We start from the raw sequence: 25,503 nt of genomic DNA on the forward strand, positions 1-25,503 counted from the left end.
AGTAAAACAAGAGTGCAGGAAGGAATAATTAAACAAAAGACAAGGAAGGAAACAGACAGAGAAAAATCAATATCCTGCATTAGTATTCAAAAGCCGGATAGCTTGCAGCACAATGAAGGTTGAGCACACTTCAAACTAGGAAACATTTCTTCAACAACTAAAATGTTTTTTGTGTTAAGCAATGATTTGGCAAAAATAAAGCCAGGTACAAAAAAATTGTCAGTTGTGAAACAAGTATTATATTCAATGGGAGAGTCGAATAATTTTAGATGCAAATCAAGATTAAGTTGCAAATTCAGAATTGATTTGACTATATTAAAATGTATATTAGGTGACTTCATTTTCGCTTCTAAGGAGTCGTGCTTTTATTCTGCAGCATCTTATTAGTTTCTGTTCATAAGAATTATTGGCCAAACTTCAAAATAATTTCAAACACAATTTTCCACGTCAACTCACTTCTTGTAGAGTAAAATAGCGATGACGATGCAGATGATGAAAACCACTGCCAGTACCGGTCCCACCACCCAGATGAGACCGTCACCTGCATCCAGGGGCTGGGGGTCGGAATCTGGGGCGATGACGGGATCTGTGTAAGGGCTGGCCACGTACATCTTCTGTTGGAAAGCGGACAGGAGCAATATCAGCAACGAACTGTTAAATGAGAGCTGTATTTAAGTTTACAGCAATATAACACAGTAAAGTATTTTTATTAGCTCAGATGGCCTTTTAGAGAGCAGCCCGCGGCTGAAATACTCCGTACAAAAAAAAAAAAAAACCTCTCGGAGCTGAATATTTATGTCTTTTCCAATTCCATTGCTCACATCTAGCAGTGGCATACAAAGAGGCAACATCTCTCCTGCCGCCAATCAATCTTTATTAGTGCCGTTGATGGAAATACATGAAGGTTATTGCCTTTTGCTGGCTATACCTTGACTGGCGCAAATTTTATCGTCGCAGCTGTGAGGTCGTATTGATCTCCATGCATAGAGGAAAGGAGGGGGCGGGGTCAAGAGAGATGTCAGCTTTCGTACCCCGGTTGTAGAGTTGAGTTCAGCCAGGATGAAGAAGACGTATTCCTGCCCGGGCTCTAATGCGCGGTTCTCAAAGCCTCCGTAGTCCAGCTGGTCCCCGAGGGTGAAGAAGGCTGGTAGGGTGGCAGGTGTGAAGCGGGCTGTGATGTAAGCGCGGCGCAGGTCCACCTGCTTCTGCTGGCGAGAGTCCCTCTGTTTTTGACTGATGTCTTTCAACAGCTGAGACATGAGAGGAGGAGAGAAATGATGCATATCAAACATGACTCATATTTTATTTCTGAGATTGAATTCAAACTACGTTCGTTTTTGCCGTGTGGGCGTTTATGGATTCTTCCCGCCTTCCTATTCTAGCGCAATGGCCATTTTTTTTTTTTTTTTGTGGTTCTCACCTCCTCTAGATCCATTTCATCCGGGCTTTTCAAGTGTCTGATGACGCCTCGGGCTCTCCTCAGTGGAACCACAACAACATAAACATTCCTGGGGGGGTTATAAAAACAAAATTGCATTAGTTTTCGTTACAATTTCTTTCAATGACAGATATTTGTTTCTAAATATATTTGTGTATGTTTTGAAGATGTTTGCTGCTAAGCTAGCCGACTTCGCATCTTTCCCAGATGCCGCAATTTATAGAACAGCCTGGTGGTTTTTATTTTTTTGATTTCTCATAAATGAGATGACGAAAAGGTGGATTGACTTCGTCAAGAGCCGCATTGATCGAGAGAGCTGAAAATCCACAACAACATACGCCTCCGCAGTGAGAATTTTATGACGTCCAAATCCACTTGAGACATTGCAGCAATGCATGAATGAATTTTTAATGGCGAATAGGCCCAGCATCTTCTTGTCCACCTGTCGGAAGTCCCAATTATGTCCCCAAGTTGGTTTGTGTGCTTATTTTATTTTTTTTTTTACCATCCCCAGTAACTATTCATTTTGATGGTCTACAGTTGTTTTTAAAAAAAACGTTAAAACTACATTCGGTCTTACTTGACAGGAGTTCGAGACTCCAGCGATGGCAGAATTATGGTGACCGTCGTCTCCGTGTCCCGGGTGTGGTCGATCTCCGGGCGGCGGATGGTGATTGGCGGGGATGTTTTGGCGGTGATACGGTGGCGAAGGCCGCCCATGTTGCCTTCGGGTGCCGTGATCTTAAAGTCGTAGCTGGTGTCGGGCTGAAGGTTTGGGATGACCGCCTTCTTCAGGCGAGCGTCCACCTCCATCTTTTGCCGATTATACTCCACCTTAGGGAGAGCAAGTGAGGTCAGCACTTAGTCTAATGATGACACTGATTATTATATCAATAACCCTAATGATAATGTAGGTATTTGAATTATACACTAAAGGCAATTCATTAGTCTAAAATTGACTCTGTAAAAACATTATGCTACATTTTATGCTAGCCACAGTCAATGTTTTTGGCTGCAGGGGTTTTCTCATGCCAGCTCAGCTAGCACAGGTTCAGTCATTGTTGCTGCGCCTGTATGACCTAAATATAGATCGAACTGTTTACAATTTTATATTAAATTCCCGTGAGAGCATTTTGCATTTGTCAACTATTTTTTGCAGATACCCAAGTGAAATGAACCAATTAAAGGATGCTTACAGGAAGTCCTCTTGAATTTGTATTTTAGAAACATTTCCTTGGAAATGCAACAATACTCTTGTTGATCATTTTCAGAGTTCATTACAAGACATTTTTACTTTTTGTGATATGGCTGGGAGAAATTAGATGCTTCTACTGCTCCATAGTGAGGCATGCTGGGTCCATATTAAGATACTAAATTTGGTGTCTCACCCCAAAGGGATATATTGTAAAAAAGTCATGCCCAGTTAGCTGCCTTGTGACTAATTCCATCATTAAAAATATGTTGGTGCTTCAGTTGATGGACATACACTAAAGCGATAGGGGTTGCTGCTCTCTGGGAACTCCCACGTCAGAAGAACACTAGTCCTCGTGGCCAGATTGACTGAAAAATTCCTCGGTACGTCTGAAAGAGAAGAAAACGGCACTCAGTGGAGCGTTTTGACTTCGAATTACAACTTTGTCTCCTTGTTGTGAACCTGTAAGGAGCAAAAAAAAAATGGTGTCAGTCAGGTGAGACGAGCTGGTTAAGAGGATGGACAGGTGATGAGGAGAGTGGATGGTGGAAGGAACAGAGAAGTCAGCGCAGCAGAAGGAATGTGACATGCCACATTCACCAAGTGTAAGGTTGTTTTTGCTCAAGCCCCGCACGTCAACAATGGCGGTAGACGTTATCAGATTGAATAAATCGCCAAGCCCGACTTTTCCGCTTCATTTCGACTGTCCACTTACCTTGTGGATTAGATACCGTACTGTATATTGATGCCTTGTATTGACTTTTACCTGAGGGAACGTGATAAGCGGTGCTCTTGAAGCAAACAGCCATTAACATTCAGCCTCTTTTCCATTGGTGAAGGGAAGGTTAGGTGATGGAGGTAAGTGAGTGAGTGGAACAGATAGAGGGGTTCCTCGCCTTCCTCGGACTTGTTTTCAGCATCTCTGAGATGGTGAGGAGGGAAGGGCAGGTGTGTGTGTGGAGGGGGGGGGGGCAATCTGTAAGTACTGGCCTTCATTTAGTGTTTGGGCGTGAATTCCACAGCAGGGGGAGAGGTGAAGTCGAAGCAGTGCTTGGATGATTTCCGGGCCAACTCTACCTGTTTCAAAGGCCCGGGTTTGGCACACCCGAGGGGGGCTGAAGGGGCCGGGCCCTGCTTGGTTGTGGGCTCTGAGCTGCACCTCGTAGGCTGTGCTGTGATTGAGGCCCAGGATGGTGTAGCTAGACTGGCTCGCCGGTAGCGTGACCACACGTGGGGGGGCACGGAGGTTGGGTAATAAAAAGTTGCCCGCGAGGCTTGAGGCTTTGGAGCCTGAAGTCTCTTTGTAAGCGATGTTGTACTCTGTGATGACGCCATTGCTCTCCTCTTGGTCAGGAGGGAGCCAGGAGAGCTGCAGGGAGCAGCAAGTGGCGTTAACAAAGTCAGAGATTTTCGGGTATCCTGAGGGTGGGATGACGGGAACGGTTATTTCCCTCTGTATAACATCTCCGTAACCCGCTCGGCTCTTTGCGGAGAGCGCAAAGACGTAGGTGGAGCCCGGGGAGAGGTTTATGACGGTGAAATTTCTTTCTTTTGTGAAATCTATCGAGGTCTCCTGGGATGTATTCTTGGGGCCAAACTGGAGGCGGTAGCCTTGAATTTCCAGAGGGAGCCTCTGGCCATCAGAGCCTGACGCTGCGCATACCAGCGGAGGAGCCCATCGAAGCACCACTGATGGACCCAATCCCAAATGGACCCACAGGCAAGGAGGGAGAGGTACTGCAAAAGACACAAAGTTAGCTTTGATAATCCACCTCAAAAGTCTTTCGATTAATCTAGCGGCTGCGGGCAAATTCAAAATTCCCTTTAGCGTATGTTTGCTGCTATATTCAGAAGCGTCTATTCGGCATATTGCTTACCCATCCCTGAGGTCTTCACCATCTTGGCTTTGCTATGTGCTCCATCACCTTTGGCGGTGTACGCTGCCACTGACACAGCGTACAACGTCTCTGCTTTCAGGCCTCCCAAAATCATCTCCTGTCATGGTAAACACAAAATCACATTCAAAACAATTGCTGTGTTTATCTTTAGTCAACAATATAGAAAAGTTAAAAAAAAATCAATATCTGAATATTTAATTGGATCGGGGGAAAAAAATAAAAGGTCATTCCCGCATCGATTTCATATGGGCTAAATATATTGAGTCGCTGCATGTATTAATTCAGAGTGAGTGTGCAACTCACATACTGAGTGGAATCATCCTCCTCCATCTTAACCGCCAGGCGAGACACAGCAGACAGGCGAACCCAGACAGAGGAGATGAGACCGGAAGGAGATTTAACCATCAAATCATTAACCGTCAATTCATCACATTTCAATTTTTTCACGATGATGTCACCTGAGAGTCATCCAATAAGAGATCTTTTATCCAAGGAAGATTTCGAGATTCGCTGCCGCCAACGCGACTGTAGTGCACCTGGTAACCGCGGATCCGACCTTGGCGTAACCTTGGCAACACAGACCGCCAAGTGACCCGGAGTGCGGAGGAATTGAAAGGAGTGACATCAATGTGACGAGGGGCCGCGCTGGGAACTGCACAAGCGAAAATCCACAAATAATTACAGTACTTATGCGACATCGGGATATACAGTGGAACTTCCAAAGAGGAAAACATAATCAATGCGCCTCACTCACTTTATTTTTTAAATATTTTTGACCATGCCGACGGTAAAGCCGCTTTAAAAGTGAATCACGTTTTATTTATAACTCGCTATGAATATTCCGCATGTTGTTTTCGTGACGCCCCTTGGAAGCGCCTGTGGCTCTTCTTTGGAAGTAAGTGGAGCAAAAAACCTCAGAACCAGAGTTGGGTGACTCATGTGATTTGGCTTGAGTCAGACTTAAGTCAGCAATTTTAGGACTTGGGACTCACTTGACTGAAACTTAAGAAAGACACAACTATGAGCTTACTTATGCCCACCTCCTATTTTTCTACTCGAAATCCAAATTGATCAAAATGTATTAGAACGTGACTTTGGAAGTCTCACTGTGATCATGAATGCAGTCTTACCATCCTCATCTGTTCTGCAGAGCACAGGCAAGCTGTTGGGTCCAGTTCCCTCAGAAGTGGCAGCTGCCATGGTGATGTTGTACCAGCTCCATTTCTCCAGGCCCTCAACTAGCGTGTCCGCCTGCCGGGCCGGTATAGGCAGCCCGGACGCCTCCTGGCCCTGACCTTTGCCTCCTGCCCCAGAAACTTTGCGGTACCTTAGCTCATAACCTGCCAACTCGCCATTGTGGCCCTCCAGTGGAGGCGGCCGCCAACTAACTCTCAGCGAGGTGGAGCTGGCACTCTCGCAGGATACACCCTCGGGTGCGGCTGAGGGTTCTGATTGGACAAGGGGGAGGGCAGTCGTTTGAGAATAGGGGGGTGAAAAGCAAGAGGGGGGGGGGGACGATATAAGTAAAAACACAGGGGATAGGATGAAAAAAAAAATAAAGGAAACAATAAGAGATGACGGTAAACCGAACCGAAAGAAATGACACCGGGATAAGCACTTGGTGAACACTTAATGAAATAAACCAGAGACAAGAGTATTGACCGCGAGGAGACAACTTCAAGCGAAGACGTCTGGGCTTGACGAGTGCAGCATGTGTGCAAGTGTGGGAGTCAAAAATCCTGGCTGACAGATTCAAGTATCTCCCCACTCAGCTGTAAAGCCGCCGCGCCGTTTTGCCTCAGGGGACAATCTAGATGTGCACCAAACCTTGGCGATAACAAAGCGCACCCTGGGAAATGCATTGTGCTTCAGGAAAGAGTCTGCTTATTTAGAGTTGGCTTTTACCGCTTCCATTTTGACATCCACAAAGGGCTGCAAGTGTGAAGCCCCATGGGGTCTGACATGTTTTTTCATCCCCGTTTCTCTTCCGCACACTCACGGCTGACAATGAGGCACTCAAAATTGCCCATGCCAGCCCAAAGCTCGGATTCATATGCTGGCTTTCAATTATTGTTTTAAATCGAACATGCAAAACCACCCATTCTCTCTCTGTGACATGCGCACACTCGCGGCAGACGACGAGGCGCTCTAAAGTGGCCACGCCAGTGGATTATCCGAAGGGAATTTTTGGGTTGTTGAGACATAGTTAGCTAGCTAACTGCACGTCACAACAAGGCCAATTTATTATTTTATTTGAACCCAAAACATTAAGTGGATAGCACAGATATAAAAAACATTATTTGCAAAACCATTTTCCAGCTCGTCAATTTCATACATTCTATATTTTTCCAAATAATCTATGACTGTGTGAACATATATGTTATATACAACACATCACACCCCATAAATTGGACTATTCTTGGTTGTCAAGAAATGCCAAAAAAAAAAAAAAACAATCACGCTGTCTGGCGCCCACATACAACCTAGCAGGCCAAGCCACAATCCTTTAAAGCTCCTCTCCATTGCCTGCTCGCCAATAACTGGCAGATATTTTCACCCTTTCAAAGATATTAGATAGAGTGAGGAAAAAGGAGGGTGAAAAGGAGGAAGAGACAAACATTAATCGCTGCTCCGTCTCCATCTGTCATGATGTTTTGGCTGTGAAAAAAAAAAGGGAGCTGAGCGGAGGAGGAAGAAAGTCGCAGTTAAACCGCAGATGGATGGATGGGAGTGAGATTTTGGACACATGACTTGATAAAGGAGATCAATGGTCACATGGTGTCAGACGGTTGCCAGCTTGTGTCGGGTCAACGCACATAAAGTGAAAATCTTGTCAACGTGTGTTATTGTGACATTTGTGTACACAAGGTGAAACAGAAAAAGTAGCAATGTGTGTGTGTTTATTTGTGACCTACTGGCTTGTGATGTCCTCTGCACCAGTTCATTGGTGAAAGCGCCGATGCCTTTGTTTGAGATGGCTGCCAGGGAGAAGGAGTAGTCTGTGTTGGCTTTCAGGCCCTCCACCGTGTAGGAGTTTCGGGGGCCAAAGGTCAGCTTCTCCTAGGAGAGAGAGAGAGAGAAATATGTTGACCGGTGCTTTCTGCCAAATTGTTGTTGTGATATGAATTGAATTGCAACAAAGGAATAGAACACAATATGTCTGCTTTGTAGATGGTCTTACCAAACTGCCATATTTGACAGGTTTGTAAAGGAGCTCGTAATTGATGATGGCCATCTTGGTGTATGCGGGCTCCCAGGTCAGCTCAATGCTGGTGTCAGTCACTCTTCCGATTTTAAACTTCCCCGGTTGACCAGGAACTGGGGAAGGAAAAAAAAAAAAAGAAGATGACTTGAATTGACAGCATGTCTAAGAACTGTTTTGAAAAAAGAATATTATTTTTGTCAACATGAATGGGCCAAAATATTAGAAACAGCTCTGTGTGTGTGTAATTTGACACCATTAAAATGTAAAACCTAATTAAAAGACCTTTGATCAAATGAAAATAAATGTTTTCTCTCATTTTTGGTTGAAAATCTATTCAAAATACCCTTTTGCCTAATTTCATTTGAGTTCTTCTTTCATCAGACGTCGAGAAATAGTTTTACTCAAACCATATGTTTCTCTTTCTGTAAATGCTAGATGTTCAGGTACAAGTGTCCCGAGTCTACACGAGATTTGTAATACCATCACAGATTTGCCGGCATTAATCTCGTCACGCCCGCCGACGAATAAAACATTTGCAACCGGCTGCTGTCGTGACTGGAGGAGTAAGAACGTACCAAATTTTTCCTCTAGATAGTAAATGTTAATCCGTTTGAGGTTCACAAGTCTCTGCAAACTTAAGCTTGTGCGAGTTACTCATTTGAAGGATGTGTGTGTTGTGACAGGTCACACCCAGTTCTGCGTGGCGGCTCGGTTCTACTTGTCATCTGAATAATCTGCTTGGTGATGCTGCGGGGCAGCGGGCTAAGTGCCCCAACAATTAGCATGGCGCTACTTTAGCATTCGCGATTTACAATACATATGACATGATGTTCCCAACACCGACCTCCTGGCATGACTTTAACATGGACCGGGTCAGAGAAGGGTCCGTCCCCGACGGAGGTGAACGCCAGGACTTGGAGGGTGTACGTCTCGGAGGTCACCAAGCTCTGTATGGTCGTGATCAGACTGTCCTGGACGTTATGGATCTTCCACTCATTTATGGGCCGGGACGGGTCCATGGTGTAGTACACGCGGTAGCCCTTCACCTGCAACACGGAGGGATTGACGGATAGCGTGTTGAGTTTTTAAGGTCATCCTCAACTGAGCTGTGATAAGTAGTCTCGCACTTAATCTCACTGTCTTGCATGCACGGTAATCCATAAAGCCTTGCTCCAGCATAACGAGTTATTTATCACAGCCAAGGTCGTCATTTATGAATTACAGTTACTTCTGTCCAGATGGCCGAGCGAGGTTGCGGTTCACGCCTTGTTAGAGGTCACTGTCATAAGGTGATGACCTCCCGCGGCTGAAGGTCGGACAAAACACCTCGAATGCACACCGTGTTCCGACTATGTCACCATATTTGTTTACTGTCCTCACTCGTGACCTCCACCGGCAATCCGTTGTCACCCCTTTAATAACTTTAATCCTCAAATGCACTTTTGTGAATCGTAGTGCTGCTGGAAAAAAGGAAATGGGCTTCCAGAGGGAGCGCTCTTCATTTAGAGCAGAAAGCACCTTTTCTTTCTTTAGAGATTGAGCTGGTAGAAAGGTGGAGCACAATCTCTATGAAGGACATGAACCTGAACACTCCAAAACACTTCCCTGTGGGGAATTTTATGAAAGCTTTAATGTTTTAATCTTCTTAAAGTCTCGGCGCAAATCTGAAACCTTGTTAGTCTGTCATCAGTAAAAGCAAATGTAATTTCAGATGGGGATAAATCATTTTTTCCCTGCACTATTAGCTGGCAGCAATGCCGCGACTGTTCATGTCACATGAAAGTAATTACTATTTTAAAGCAATCACTTTATTGCTCCCCAGTGAGCTGCTGGCTGTGCACAATTGAAAGATTTAATGTAAAAAGAATCAAAAATATCTGGAGTCTTAATTAAATATGAGTTAAAAAGACCATTGGGCATTCCAGGTCCAGTCGGCATATAAAAAAATACTTCCTGTTTTCTGACTTGAATTTAAATCAAATTATATGACTTCCCACCTGCCCATTTGGCTCCTCCGGGTCCTCCCAGCGAACCATCACGGTGTTCTGTGAAATAATGTGGGCTTGGACATTTCGCGGCGGGCTGGCCGGGGCTTGCTCGCCCGTCCGGGCCTCGACTCGCACAGAAGGGGGACCCTGGCCGATGCTGTTAAAGGCCGATACTCGGATCTCGTACTCGGTGTTGGGGGACAGCCCACCGATGCTGTAGCGGGTGGTGGTGATGCTGTCTACCGTCTCGTACTTGCTGTCCGGACCTTTGGCTCGGTACTGGATGATGTAATAGGACACCGGGTCGGGGTTACCCGAGTCCCATGTGATGGTCACGCTGGTGGCTGTGGTCTCTGTGACCATGGGAATGCCAGGAGGTTTTGGCAGAGCTGGAAGAAAATCAAGGTTGATTAGGACATCGCTAAAGTACAATGATGAAGGAGACTGCAAAATTATGCAAAGTTGGAAATCTTCCATAGGAATGAACAGGAACTGAAACCAATCAAAATTCAAGCATTGGGTCTTTTTGAGGGAATTTACAGATGGAGAAAATATTTTCTTAGAATATTTCATTTTATTTCCCATGGAAATTTACCAACAATGTTACGGATTTTTTTTTCTCTTACTTTTGACTAAGACCTGAGCCGTGGCCTCGATGATACCCAGACTACTCATGGCCACGCACGTATAGTTGGCCGACTCCCGGACGCCGGTGAGCTCCAGCACGTTGCGACCGAACGGCATCTCGTCCTCGGGGGTCAGGTCCTCGCTACCCACCATCCATTTGACGTAGGGCATCGGGGAGCCTACCGCCACGCAGGTGATGTTGACGCTCCCTCCCGGCATGATTTCGTGGTTGGAGGGGGGGATGGAGAAACGAGGGGGGACGCGGCGCACTGGTAAAAGGAGGAGAGTCAGGAGGGGGGGTAGAGAGGGCAGGAAGTTGAGGGATGGAGGGGGAGACGGAGAGAGAGAGAGGAGGTCGGGTGAGGGGGAGAGAGTCAGATAGAGAGGCAAAGAGCGAGATTCAGAGAGAGTGAAGAGAAGAGAGGTAACAGGGAGGGGGAGAATGAACTTCAGGTTTTTTTTTTCCTTTTACAGAAATTACAAAGGGATATTTCAAGTTTACTTTATGGTATTGATGAATGCAACAGAAAGACACACATCTTGTTAAGCTCACCCAAATAGAGTGAGCAAACAATAACGTGACATACTCTTGAGTAGCGCTTCAACAAGGGGCATGACGTCAGTTTCTCTTTAGGGAAATGTTATATTTATTGGTGGTGGTGTCAGATTTTTTAAACATTTTTATTTAAATTCAATATAACATTTCCTTTCTGGCATCGCTTGGAGCTACATTAAACTTTGAATTATTTGAGTAAATGTCTTAAATCTACTGGGATATCTAGCGAGGACACCTACAGGAAACGAAAAAAAAATCTTCAATAACTTCAATCCTTGTGAGAAGACTTTCGACAAAATGTCGGCGTGCGTCTGTGGGGATTTGTCGTCAAATTATGCAGAGTAACATTTGAAGCTTTGTTCTAGCTCATCCCAAAGGTGTTAGGTGGGAGTTCTTTCTCACCAAACTCATCCATACTTGCCTTTAAAGGCTTTTGTGCATTACTGTTGGAACACTCACTTATCCAAATTGTGTCAAAAAAACTTTAAAAATGATTCCCTCACTCCAACCATGTCCAAATTTTGTACATTTTTTTGTCTTACGGGTGAATAATAAATAATTCATCCAAGCCTTAATAGATTATTGAATCATCAGCGAATTGCGCCCCAATTTTTTTGTCCATGCCAGTTCTACTGGATACCGAGAGACTGAACTCATAGGTCACTTTGCATGCCTCGGCGACTCAAGAGAGAATAAAAAAAGTGGAGAAACACAACAGAGATAATGTGAAAGGAAGCCACAAAGGAAACAAAGGAGAGGAAGATGAGACGGCGATGGAAGTGAGAGAGAGAGAGAACAATCGACTCTGCTCGGCTTCCACGCGATGACGTGGCAATGTAGGCAAGAGGCACATTGCGACAACAAAATACTGTACAGTACACAAAAAAGTTTCATACGGGATAACAGTGTTGCAGTCAAAATGAATGTGGACAGGTGAGGGGGGTTCCAATAAGGTGCCGTGGCAAATTACAGAGTGAACGTCGGACACGTTAAGTCAAGAACAAGACCACATGAGAGAGGCAGAACGGAGAGAGAAGAAGAACAAGTGCGGGCAAAAAAAGTGAGGTAGTATGTGCATGTTTATAAGTTCATAAACTTATGTACATGTTTCTGACGCTTCTACACATCAGGGTGCGGACAGAATGCCGAGTGGGCGGAGGAGAAAAAGAGGGAGGGAGGGAGGGAGGGAGGGAAGGGAGAGGAGGGGGGAGAGAGATAAAGAGAGGGTTAGAAGAGGGTTTTCGGGGGGGATGGAGGGGAAAGGGGCAAAGAGAAGAGGAGCGAGGAAGAAGAAAAAACATGAATCTATTTAAAAACACAGCTATATCAGAGTCAGACCCATTCAGAGAGCAGGTGCTTCGGAAGTAAGAAAAAAAAAAAAAGATAGGAAGGAAGAAAAAAGTCACAACACAGAAAAAAAAAAACCAGAAAAAGACAAAGAGATCAATGGACAGACAATTCAGAATGGAGGAGGAATGAAAGGGAAGCAAGAACGAGAGCAGTAAAAATCTCATCACTTCAGATAAATTAAATGGTCAAAATAGAAAATATAAAAAAATCAATGAATAAAAGTCAACATGGTTCCATTTGGATTTCAAACACAAAGAAAAATAGAAGGACTCTAGATTCAATTTGCTAGTGACAGATAAAGTGGGAGAATTATTTTTGGAATACTTGAAGAAAATAACGCCGGAAGATGCCCAGAATTGGATAGAGAAGAGACAGAGACAAAAAAATTGTTAGAAAGAGACATGATTAGGCAAGCATCTCCTCCCACCACAGCATGCTCTGGACACACACTGACACACACACACTGATCCCCCCCCCCCACACACACACCAACATTCAGCATGCACAGTGTGCAAACACATACGTGCAATGTCACTACATCTTAACCTGATCAATATGCACATAATATAAATTTTAATGAGCAAAAAATATATTTTTAATTATAATGTTAAATGACGAGTGAAGAGCGCAAATGGAAAATGTAATTATTATATAATTATTATTATCATCATCATATGGAAAATTAAATTATATAATTATTCTTATCATCATCATTATTGGTCTACATAATATAAATTCTAATGAGCAAAAAATACATTTTTAATTAGAATGTTAAATGACAAGTGAAGAGCGCAAATAGAAAATTATTATAGAATTATTATCATCATCAAATGTAAAATTTAATTATTATAGAATTATTATTCTTATCATCATCATTACTGGTCTACGGCATGTATAAGTCCGGCTAGCAATGTGGCTAAAAATGGTTTACGTTAATGTTCATGTTAGTGAGGGCCGTGGCTTAGGTCAGAGACCTGAGGGGAGGGGTAGGAGTGAAGTGAAGCTACATACAAATCTTGCAAACTCCTCCAGTATGCAACTAAGATGCTTTTGAGAAAAAAAAAAATCATTTAATCACAAAAACAGACACACCTCATCTTCAAGGAATAATTCCTCATACTCAACGAGCACGCTTGCATAAAAATAATAGAGGCAGCCCTCATGATCCTTCTTCCATTATCCATAGTTTGAGTGAGGCGTGAGGTTACATCTATATTCGCGGAACCAGCTTCTGCGTCGAGACTCCGGAGGCGGTCGGTTAAAGGAGCCCTTGGCACAGCCACGGGGATTACGGCGCTATCTCTGCAACTTCTAAACTATAGCGCATATAGAGGGCCATTGAGGACCATCGGCGGCCTGACATTTACTCTGCGCAATCCCGTCTGGCTCAAGGACACAACTTTCATTAGTCATGTAATAAGGCGAAACTTATCCCCTCAATACTTGAGAATGCGAATGAATAGAATTGAAATGTCAATAGAAGCGTGTCCGAGTGTTTGGTGGCGATAGCGACGGTGCAGACGAGGGCAGCTCCACAGACGGCATGACACAGATTTTTTTTTTTTGGTCACTGCAAGCAGATCAGTATGTCTCCTTTAAATTGTAATTATTGGACTCAATCACAAAAGCCTACTTAAGCCATTTCATGCTTTTCATTTATGAGTTACTGCACTGAGCCATCTAGTTACTTTCAAGATTTGTTAACTAGAAAGAACACAGAATAATGTCTGCAGGACATGATGATGATATTTTAGTACGTTGAATTTAATGGAGGGAGAATAAAAAGCCACTGAAGGCTCCTCGTGCTTCTTACTACAGAATGAAGAATAACAAAAATGCAGAGTTGAATCAAATAAATCTGAAACGGTAATTTTGTAACACCTTGTTGCTTTTTCCTGAGTAAGGAAAAAAATCTATTTGGGGAGAAGGAGGTGCAAATAAAGTTGTTAGCAATGGGTTCCATTCCATTTAGTTTTAAGAGGCAATCCCCCTGTTGCTGTTGATGCTTAAGTGTAAGTGAGCGACACACAGAATCCTTGACACTTTCATCTATAGAAGATCTGTTTTGGTTGTGTTCTAATGATATACATATTTTGATCAAATAATGACAAAGATATTTTGAAATTTTGTGGAGATTTTAAGTATAGATACCGTATTTTCCGGACTATAAGGCGTACCTTCAATGAATGGCCCATTTTAAAACGTCCTTATATAAGGCGGACCGGACTATAGGACGCACTATTAATGCATCATGTCAGATTTTTAATCCAAATCATATCATTCTCCATTTTATCTTTTTTATTTCAACTTCAGACGCAACAAATTACTTTATAATCACAAAATGATGATCCATAGTCTTTTCGATTGATGATTCATAGTCTTCAGTGGGCGACTTATGATTGATTTCATGACACAATGCTTCGGGCCAGTTTAAATTTAGGAATTTGGTCCATATATAAGGCGCACCAGACTATATGGCGAACTGTCGGCTTTTGAGAAAATTTTAGGGTTTTAGGTGTGCCTTATAGTCCGGAAAATATGGTAGTAGCAATTTAATAATGACGGATTATAATGGATCTCAGTCCAATAGTCCTTCAGTTCCTTTATTTATGTATTTATTTATTTATTTATAACATACCACTGAGGGAACATCTGCAACTAAAAATATATTTTTTGCTGTTCATCGCAGGGTGCGAGTTTCACAGACATAAACTGCGACGATGAGTCATCGCCAAAAACTCGCGAATCAAGTTTACTAAAGATAAATGCGAGGGTGATGTCAACGTACAGATGGGAAATTGCAAAAAAAACAAAAGAATTCAGACTTAAGAAAGCGATGCAACACGAAGTGCAGCTTGAACCCAAAATCGAGGTTCCCACTGGATGCAACAAGTTCAAGATTGGAGCAGATGCAATGTGTCAGGTTGGTGCAATGGGGGAGGGGAGGGAGGGGTGGTGGTGGGGGGGGGGGGTTAACAAGACAAGACAAGTTTAATAGGAACATAAAGTGTGGGAAGCATGTGCGTCATGCTCTTCACGTGCAAGCGGTGCTCCTTTCTCTTTCTTTCCCTCTCTTTCTCTCACTCCTTTCATGCAATCGTCAACCTCTATTATATCATCCAATTCTTTGGTCTGCATGACAACAGTACATGCAAAAAAAAAAAAAAAACAATCGATTTGGGAGAGGGTGCTGCACACAAAGCAGTCAATGCATTTGGCTACATAACGGAAAGCGGATTTGGAGAAATTAACCGAATCTGGGAGACGATTTTTATATAGAGTACGGAGGTCTTTGAGGATTTTCTTTCTTTCTTTATTGTTTCTCTCTGTTTCAATAAGAGAAGCTTTCTGAAACAAAGGAGTAACAAAAGAAAAGAGAGAGCACACCAACCTTCTCGAAGCTCTGAGGGATGGAAGGGGGTTGATGCGGAACACAATGACGTGAGGAGAGAGAACGAGGAAACACAGAGAGAATAAAAACGGCCTGCGCAAAGCCACGAGGGCGCACACACAAAATCACGCACACAATTATTAGAAATGATTCAACAAGGATTATGTGGATGCACAATGGTGTCAGCAATGTCATTCTTTTTGGACATCAAATGCAAAAATGTATACTTTAATTGATTGACCTCGTATGAGTTAAACTCAGGGGTGGGCGAACTTTGATGCTCTGGGTCTCCATTTCATTTCTAAATCATTAACGGTGAGCCGGGTCATTTGTAGATAAGATATATATATTTTTAATTTAATTTAGATGTATGTAATGGCTGAGAATCATTTAGCTAACTAAGCCATTCATGCTTATATGTTGTTAGGCTTTTCTGTGAAAAAGAAATCAAAACGGTCTTAAAAAATGGTGCACGTAATCATGTAAAATAATTAATTTTGATAATACCAGTACAATAATTGATTTTCCTTTTGTAATAGAACATAAGTACATAGTTATTTACTAAAATGATTAAAATAATTTTAAATGCATAGACCGCTGTATTTCAATTTTATTTAATTATTTACGGTAAATCAATAACCAATGAATCATATTTTATTATAATCAAAGGGGAAGTCAAGTATTTTTTTTTCCTTCTAAACATAACATTGCGATTAAAATTGCATTTGTGGAATATGAATTAAGCAGGAACATTTTTGTCCATCTCAGGAGGCGGCAATTTTGCCAGTGCTTACGGGCTCAGTTATCGGCCAATCACGGCTCAAAGCCAAAAAACAGGTGAGCCCTGATTGGGTGCCCGTCAATTTAGCTAACGCATCCACATTTAAAATTGAAGAGCTTTTTCTTATTTTTGATCACGTCGGACTTCTGCTTCTACAGCATTTGAATGCTGATCATGATCAAGGTACTTCAGAGAGCTAATTATTTTTTGAGGATGGTATTTGTTGTCAGAACATATCTATATAGAGCAACCGCTGATGTTAAGGCTTGGCGGGCCAAATTAAAGAACAGATTGGCCTCGGGTTATAGTTTGCCCACCGCTGCTCCAACTCCTCAGGTCATACAGCCCTCAGGTACAAAATCAATTTTAGCAGACAGTGACGTCTTCATGCAGTTAAACCGTGGTGTGTTTTCCACCACACCACAGTTTAAGGTGGACTTGTTAAGGTGGAAAATACCAAACAAGATCAACACACACTGCTGACAAATGGCTTGGTTAGTAGTACTTGTTGAAAGAGCACAGTTATGGAAAAGATTGGTTGGAACGCAAAAGCACCCCAGCAGTGGCCATTTCATCGTGTTTCTATCTAACTATGTGTGTCGTTGTTGCGTGTTGTGTTTTCAGGCCCTACCTCGCACGTAGAGGTTGGCTGGCGAGGAGTAGCGCACACCTTGAGAATTAGTGGCCACGCACTCGTACTTCCCTTGGTCGTTTTCCTCGCTGTTCTCGATCTGGAGAGCTCCTGGGGGGAATGATGGCATCACATGGTTCATGTCTGTTTTTTGGTCTTACATATTGTGACCCCGAGGGATAGTCACTTGAATTGCTTCAACATTCGTCAAAGTCTGTTTTGTTGTTACCGTATTTTCTGCACTATAAGGCGCACCGGATTATAAAGCGCACCTTCAATGAATGGCCCATTTTAAGACTTTGTCCATATATAAGGTGCAGCAGATTATAAGGCGCATATAATAAATAACTCAACGTTGCTCAAACGTCACAATATAGTGACACTTGAAATAGTGAAAACAATAACAATATATCAATAACTCAACGTTACGCAAATGTTAATATCACACAACACACAAAATAAACACGTAAAGCTTACTTTAATAAATTAATCCTCATCCACGAATCCAAATTGGCCCATATATAAGGCGGACCGGATTATGAGGCGCATTGTCGGCTTTTGAGAAAATTGGAGCTTTTTAGGTGTGCCTTATAGTGCGGAAAATACGGTATTTCTTTTATAGCAACGTTTGAACTGAGTGTAATAAAATTTCCGTCAGTATTCTGTCATACAAGTATGATCACATTCAAAATAAAACTCACATCTCAAGGTACCACCAGGACCAAAATGTGACACCAAATGAATGCACAAAGTTTGTCAATCAAATAGAATTGCCCAAACAACTTTTTTGTCAACTTTTTGGTTTTAGCAGCAAAGTGGCACATAGCCCCCAAGTACCCCTGAGCAACAACAACCCAACGATACTCTTTAACTCATCCGCTTGGCTCTTTTATTTTCTCCTCTTACTTTGTGTGGCTCCCCTCTACTAAAATTATACCCAACATTTGTCAGGTGTTCTTTCCTTCATCTGGTTCCAAAGCATTCTATTCTTACTATTTGACTTCCTCTCTTGCTAACGGGCCTTTTGAATTACCAGCAGTGATTTTTTTTTTTTCTCCTTGCAGTCGACTGTGTCACATTCATCTGATTCGAAACCAAGTTTGTCATCAAGCCGGGGGAGGAAGTACATAACCGAGGTTTACACTCTGCTGCATTGCGCTGAGCAAAGACAAAAACAACAAAAAAAATGGCAAAAAATTTGAAAGTACACACAAACTGGAAAACAAAAGGAACCCACACAGGCATATATACACACACAAGATATTGCATATTGTGGAGTGAGACACATTAAATCCCCCAGGCTGATTAAATATATCTCGAGTTCATCGGAAAATATATACAAGTGGCACGAAAGCTTGGCTGAAGAAATACAGATTTTTTTTTTCTGAGATGGCAAGGTATTCTTTTTAGAATGTTGCTTAGTAGACATCAATTTAATAATAATATAATAAAAAATATATAAAATAAACATTTAAATACAACATATAAAATAAACATATATTTTTTTTAACTTTTATTATATTATTGTTTATTAATTTAGGTAAGAATCGAATTGTGAAAATCAATCGTCAGGTATCTCTTGTCCTAAAATAAACTATACTAAATTAAATGAAAGGTTGAATTTGTGAGATATTCCCAAAGTATTAAGAAGCTGCTCTGTCTTTCATTAGGTGAAATTTTCCTTCATTTTAGTATTTAAGATCCTCATTTGTAGCCGTTCATTAAGTCCAGAGTGGGACAAATGCTTCTGTCTTGGTGGAGGCAAACGCTCCTGTAAAAATTTGTGATCCGGGTCCAATTGCGGCAAATCAAAAGGCCAACCAACTGTCCTCATGCCGACTTCTTACTCGAGTAGTTCTGCTGTCCACCGTCTGCGTAAAGCATTCCAAAGCAGCGTTAACAATATTTACATAGTAAATATCTTTTTACGGTTTACTTGCAGTCTTGAAAGAATTTTTTATGGAATATTGTGGTGAGTATACTTTGCATTAAATTCTGCATAATGTCGCTTTTATGAACAACGTTATTTTCCTTCTTAAATTAAATGTAGTGCAAAATATTCCATCTAACCAGACAAGTTTTGTTTCATCCATCTTGGCCTCAACTTCTCCGAACTCAGACTCAGCGAGCTAAATCTATCCTCCACCTGAGTCTTTTTTTTTTTTTAGCCCAGACACATGAAAGGAAAACAGCTCATGTCTCGAGTGTTTCTCGTTTTTTTTCCCCGTCTTCGCTCACAATGCAGAGAAAGCTTGTGATGAACAGGATTAAGAAATCATTAGAGCTCAGCTCTCTTCTCGTGTAGTCAGGAGTACAATCAGACATGTCAGAGGTGAGCCCGATGTAACGAACACAACAACTCCTGTCTGGCGCAAAGGTCACGTTGGGCGCGGCGTACCCCGCATACTCAAGCGAGCGGCGGTCAATCACCATGCGAGTCAGTCAAAGGCTGACCTACAAAAAAATCCAAGAAATGAAGAAGTAAGCTGCTTAAAGAGCCAGACTGAGATACGAACTCTGTCGACACACTTGCAGTAAAATGGTGGGAGGTGTATTATGACTCGAACCGATAGCTCAAATGGAACACCTGGAGCCGTCCGGTTGAGGTAAAGCGCTAGCATCCATTAGCAGATGGATAATTACTTCACACCTTTCGAATCGCTTGACTTTGATATCTTCAATGTGAGTCATGCTGGGTGACAATCGGTTTTCTTATTATAATTCCGCCATTCATCATTTTCGTTTTGTCAGGAATAATAAAATAGCCTTATTGATTTGAATTTCTCTTTTGCCCAACTTTGGCCAACCTTCAACCACAGCACAAATTTTGGGTGAGGCGCGTCAATCTATTACCCAGCAGTCGACCTCTGTGGCCATATTGCGGGCCATCTGCTTGACTGTGGGTGTCAGGGTCCGTTAAGTGCTTTGGTAAACTCTCCGACACTTAGTCTCTCATGTCATATATTTGACAGTTCACCTGATTTAAATCTGAACCGGTAAGGAGAGAATCTGTTGATGAGCATTTTTAGAAAAAGTTCTTCTTAGGTTCTTCAGAGCAACACCTTTTATATTGTGTTGATGGTTTCTATAATCGTGGGGCTATTAAGAGATGGATTAAGTGGGGGCAAATCCCCCCTGAAGGCCCAAGTAGCAAATGCGAGACCGGCCATCGGAATGTTCCTACAAATAGAACCTGGTTGGGTTATTAAGGCTTTGTCCTTAGAAAAACAACAAAAATCCTCCAAGGCGCTGTTTCTGTACCCTTGACACTTTTACAGCCAGGAGAACCTTTTCAGCCCTGAAAAGGGCACAATGGAGTTCGATAATTAGCCCCATGGAATACATTAATGTACTTTGTGCCTTGAGGGACAGAAATTGATTGCGGCTCTATTTCGGGAAGTACGGTTCTAAAATAGTTATCATTTTTCATCCTCACCCGTATGAGCCACAGGAATAGTTCCAGATCTTAACAAAAGAAAAAAAAAAAAGGGAGAGAGGGAAGGAAAATAATATTTATGTCCCCAAACACACTCCTGGCTGTGATCCAGCGAGAGCTGGCAGCCGTCTCGGAAATCAGAGCTTGGAAGGTGCCCTCATTTAAGGGATGCGAAATGAGCGTCATCCGCACAACATCGTGCCACTATTTTGTGCATCGCTCAGGTGTAATTGATTTCCTCTAAGGCGTCTCACTGCAGCGTTTGTTTCATTATACAGCGCATTTTGTTGCTGGGCTCTGGAGCGCTTTTGTTGAGTTGAAATCCCATTAAAGCTCACGCTGAATCCTACCTTGCCATTTGTCTTGGTGCGCTTTCGTCGGAGTGATACTCATCTTAACATGCTGCACTTGTGAATAAATGGCATGTCTGGGTGGTTTCCTGTTGACTCTTTTTTTACTTTGATGAGAGAAGAAGCACAATTGCATTGTGCATCATTATCATGATCAAGATGCAGCTGTAAAAATTGGAATTATCAAATTATTTAGCTTTTTGACTGACATTAGGAATATGTATGTATCTATGAATATAAATGAATATAGAATTAAATACATATATAATTAAATACATACAGGACTGTCTCAGAAAATTTGAATATTGTAATAAAGTTCTTTATTTTCTGTAATGCAATTAAAAAACAAAAATTAAATTAATAAAAAGCTTGCAATATTTCAGTTGATTTGTAATGAATCCAGAATGTATGACATTTTTTTTTTTTTTTAATTGCATTACAGAAAAAAACTTTATCACAATATTCAAATTTTCTGAAACAGTCCTGTATATACGTGTATATATATATATATATATATATATATATATATATATATATATATATATTAGCTACAAAATACTAAGTTTAATAGGAAATACTAATTTGTGCTACAAAAACAATCTGAAAACAAGTTATTAGCATTTTGTGCACATGATAGCAATTTTGCGACCTTGATTGAAAAATTAAAGAAAAAAAAAGATCCCATGTAATTTAGAAGAGACTGATGCCCCAGACTTTTTCCAAAACATCCATTCGGGCCAATCATTTGACAACCAGGAAGGTCCGTTGTTCAAAAAATGTTTGTGAAACCACATTGGTCCAAATGGAGATTGCAAATGAAAGGTTGACAAAAGGGCAGCGGTGATCAGCCAAGCATGTCGGCCGAAAGCGGCGAGAAAGCGGCGAGATAGCGAGGCCGGCGGCACGGACGAGCCTGGACAACGTGGGTTTGAGCTACAGCAAAATGATTTTGCCACACCATCACTTTCATTACCCCCGAGGACAGCTGAGGGGGAAAATAGCTGAGGAATGCTTGTCTGCTTATTCCAGAAGAGACTGTGTGGTCTCTGCAGAGGAGCACAAACAAAGCTGAGCAAACTGTCTTTAGTGCAAAATGCTCATCTCTCGATCTCGCTGTCAATACAAACCTTCTCGCTTATCTCCAAAAGCAAACATCCTTTCATTTGACGTGAACGCTAGATAACAAACGCATCGTTTCGGTTTAAAATCCACCTGACTTCCTATCCTTTACTTTCGAGCTGTTTCTGTGACGCATGTTTAATTTAGTGAGTTTGTGAGGCATGAGTTGGTTTGCGGCACATCGGAGTTGCGTCGTTAAAATATGATGTGGGTAGAGTGAGGCACCTGTTAAGTACGGGAAGTCCCAAACGTTGATTAAAAACGACTTTCCCCTTGGCTGCTGAATGAAGCAAATTCATCAAATTGGCTTTGAAAAGGTTGCAAATCCCCACAGCGTCAGAGAGGGGCATGTAATCTCTCCGCATAATCACAAATAAAGCAGGATAATCACAAAATTTAGAGCAATGGGGAATTTATACGATAGCATTGCTAAGCTTCAGATGCAGTTTGATTTGCTTTTTGGTAAAAGGCTTGAAAAATATACTGGAACACTTCTCACCTGATTTGAGCTGTTTGATGCGGCCTCGGCTGGTGCTGGGTTCAACGGGCAGAAAGTCTTTGAACCAGGAGACCTCGGGGTCCGGCGTTCCACTGGCGGCACACAGCATGGTGGCCGTCCTTGTGCGCTCCACCACCTTCAGCTGCGGGCCCATATCGATACTGGGGAAGCCAAATGGCAACAGGTCCTCTGGAGGGGATGCAGCAAATAAATAAGAAGCATCTATCAGAACAATGAGAACCAAAACTTCAAATGTGAATGGACGAGACGTGAATAGACCCTAGCGCAGGACCAAATGCGTAGTGCCAACAGGACAGGACTTTTTCTCCATCCATCCATCCATCCATCCATCCATCCATCCATCCATCCATCCATCCATCCATCCATCCATCCATCCATCCATCCATCCATCCATCCATCCATCCATCCATCCATCCATCCATCCATCCATCCATCCATCCATCCATCCATCCATCCATCCATCCATCCACCCATCCATCCACGCATCCATCCATCCATCCATCCATCCATCCATCCATCCATGAATCCTCCCTTGTCTCCCTCAGAGGAGAAACATAAGCCATCCACACAAACATGGTGATGTGAGAGACACTGTTCCCCGCCTATCACATCTGCAGTGGCTTGAAAGAGGAGATACTAGCAAAGACAGCGGGGCCACTATATCCGTCCTCATTAAAGCCGCAGGTTTTTTTTTTTCCCTCCTCAGCTAGCTAGTCATTAACCGATTTAGTAGGCGGGCAGACACGCAGTAAGGTTCTCCGTGTTTCACACGGGCCTTCACTACAGGAGGGTAAACATACCGCCCAATCGGTTAGAGAGTTACTGAAAAAAAAAAAGAAAACTGCAAAAGGACACATAGACGCTCTCTGCACACAACCTCCTCCCTGGAAACAAACACAAGTCTACAGTGGCGCCGACATTGAACTGTTGTGCGTTTCACGACGTGTGCTTGCAATGATTCCTGTTTAATTACTATGCGGAGACCTGCTCGGTAACAGCAGTAGCAATTAGAAGCCAGGATCAAGAGAAAGGCTAGGGCGTGGTGGGGGTAATAAGGACTTGTTAGCAGTAATTGTTTAAATGCAGCGACTATTAAGAGAGGCCGATCTCGGAAGAGTGGCCATGCTTCTGGATGTCTGATTATGCTGTGAGGCTGCCGACGAGGCCGAGTGTCTGCGGTCATCAGGAGTGTCTCATCCAGATTCAGAAAATAAAAATTGGTGGAACTGGACTGATATTCCGATGGCAAAGAATTGAGACCACCTATCCTGGAATTGTTGACTCAAGTGGACAAAAATGTCCCATACCCAAGCTGCCATCCATTGTTGTTACTTCTGGAACCTGAGACATCCGAGTCGGCGGGTTGCCCACCCACTCACCCGATCGTAGTTGCTTCCAATTCCACACAGATACGAATAGGCAAACAGGCTCTCAAGTAAATAGGATTAAGCATCTCGATGACAGCAATCCAGATGGTCAGACACGTAATCAAGCATCCATCAGCTCTCTCGGCTTCCTACTCTCCTTGCGCTTTTAGCCGATATCTCTTTTGCACATACACTCTGACACCTCCCCCATACCTGCGCCTATAATTACATATTCCACTTTCCCACAGCCAAAAAGCAATTACCAGTGGCAATTTCCTTGGATGATAAATCAAGCCTACGGGAGTCTCTTAGACGGAAGGACAACACAAGCTGCTGAAATGTCGGCCGCGGCCACGTCATAGGTCTGCTTGTTGTTCTTGACCGATTCCTTCGTCACCTCCTGCCTCCTAAACACATGACAGACGTGCCGTCTTGCTGCGGTGGAATAAAGCTCCAATCTTTTTGACAATTTTAAAATTCATCATGCAACCAAGTCCAATATTTGCCGCTGCTGATAGCTGAAGAGAGAAATGACACCGAGAGGCAAAAGTAATGAGTCTCATATCTTATGTGGAGCGATATAGACTATAAGAATCGAGGGTGTGGACCACCTATCCCAAATATCACACAATATAGTAGATCAATGCTAATGATCCAGCTGAATGCCGAAAGCGGAGGGAGGGAAGTGCAGGGATATCGATAGGCAGGTCAGAATGCTCCCCTGAGGTGACAAATATGCTCCGCCTTACATCTGCTGCCCTCCGCCCAATATCCATCCCCCTTCTTTCTCGGGGTCGACTATAATTTGCATGAACTCCCTAGTTGTTAAATACCGTGCACCACTGTGGAAGGGTCAGGACGGCTCTTTTTTTTTTTTTGTATTATCAATTGTGACCTTTATATGTGTGTGTGTGTGTGTGTGTATATAAGTATAAAGTATAAATAATATATATATTTTTTTATATATATAATACTTATACATACATACGTACGTATGTATAAATATTATATGCATAAATATTATATATATATATATATATATATATATATATATATATATATATATATATATATATATATATATATATATATATATATATATATATATATGTATAAGATTCAAGATTCGAGAGTTTTTTATTCGCCATGTTTGAGCGTGCCAAACAAGGAATTTGACTTCGGTAAATCACAGCCTCTGTTCAACATTTAGGTGACTAACAACAACACTCAGGACATGTGAAAAATGAAAGATATTCTCAAACATCCCCTGATCTTAAACTGATCTTAAACTCCCAAGAGGGCAAGGAAAAACAAAAAAAACCTCAAATAAATATTATATATATATATATATATATATATATATATATATATATATATATATGTATGTATAAATATTATATATATAAATATATAATAAATAGATATATACACGTATGTACACATATAATGACAGGAATAGATTTATTAAATTTCCAGTATTTCCAATTGGAAAATCTCTTTCACAACAAACATTATTGCTGCTACTATTTCTTTCTTTTCTTTCTTTCTTTAGAAACTATTTCTGTATAGACAAAATAAAAAGTCTACACAATGTGTATACGTGCATGTTCTGCAGATAATGCACATATCTCAGCTACTGGATGCTTCGTTCCAG

General features: G+C 42.1%; 1 protein-coding gene across 7 annotated transcripts in view; it reads right to left on the minus strand.

Moving 5' to 3' along the window:
• LOC148387453 (receptor-type tyrosine-protein phosphatase S-like) overlaps positions 1 to 25,503 on the minus strand; it is a 55,200-nt gene that overhangs the window by 9,674 nt on the left and 20,023 nt on the right. For 4 of the 7 annotated variants that reach the window (XM_088395670.1, XM_088395666.1, XM_088395667.1 and 1 more), the window contains exons 5-22: positions 22,462 to 22,650; positions 17,058 to 17,168; positions 12,009 to 12,023; positions 10,348 to 10,617; positions 9,731 to 10,110; positions 8,578 to 8,779; positions 7,710 to 7,846; positions 7,444 to 7,588; positions 5,659 to 5,976; positions 4,987 to 5,180; positions 4,832 to 4,858; positions 4,508 to 4,625; positions 3,708 to 4,367; positions 2,925 to 3,019; positions 2,019 to 2,272; positions 1,421 to 1,508; positions 1,032 to 1,250; positions 457 to 614 (exon numbers count right to left, since the gene is read on the minus strand). In XM_088395670.1, coding sequence (XP_088251796.1) covers positions 457 to 614; positions 1,032 to 1,250; positions 1,421 to 1,508; positions 2,019 to 2,272; positions 2,925 to 3,019; positions 3,708 to 4,367; positions 4,508 to 4,625; positions 4,832 to 4,858; positions 4,987 to 5,180; positions 5,659 to 5,976; positions 7,444 to 7,588; positions 7,710 to 7,846; positions 8,578 to 8,779; positions 9,731 to 10,110; positions 10,348 to 10,617; positions 12,009 to 12,023; positions 17,058 to 17,168; positions 22,462 to 22,650 — 3,580 coding nt within the window. The remainder of the gene's footprint in view (positions 1 to 456; positions 615 to 1,031; positions 1,251 to 1,420; positions 1,509 to 2,018; positions 2,273 to 2,924; positions 3,020 to 3,707; positions 4,368 to 4,507; positions 4,626 to 4,831; positions 4,859 to 4,986; positions 5,181 to 5,658; positions 5,977 to 7,443; positions 7,589 to 7,709; positions 7,847 to 8,577; positions 8,780 to 9,730; positions 10,111 to 10,347; positions 10,618 to 12,008; positions 12,024 to 17,057; positions 17,169 to 22,461; positions 22,651 to 25,503) is intronic. The other 3 variants (XM_088395668.1, XM_088395671.1, XM_088395669.1) reach the window with 1 other exon arrangement.

Source organism: Syngnathus floridae, chromosome 14 (genome assembly GCF_059516105.1).
Source record: "Syngnathus floridae isolate MCC-2025c chromosome 14, RoL_Sflo_1.0, whole genome shotgun sequence".
Lineage (NCBI taxonomy): Eukaryota > Metazoa > Chordata > Actinopteri > Syngnathiformes > Syngnathidae > Syngnathus > Syngnathus floridae.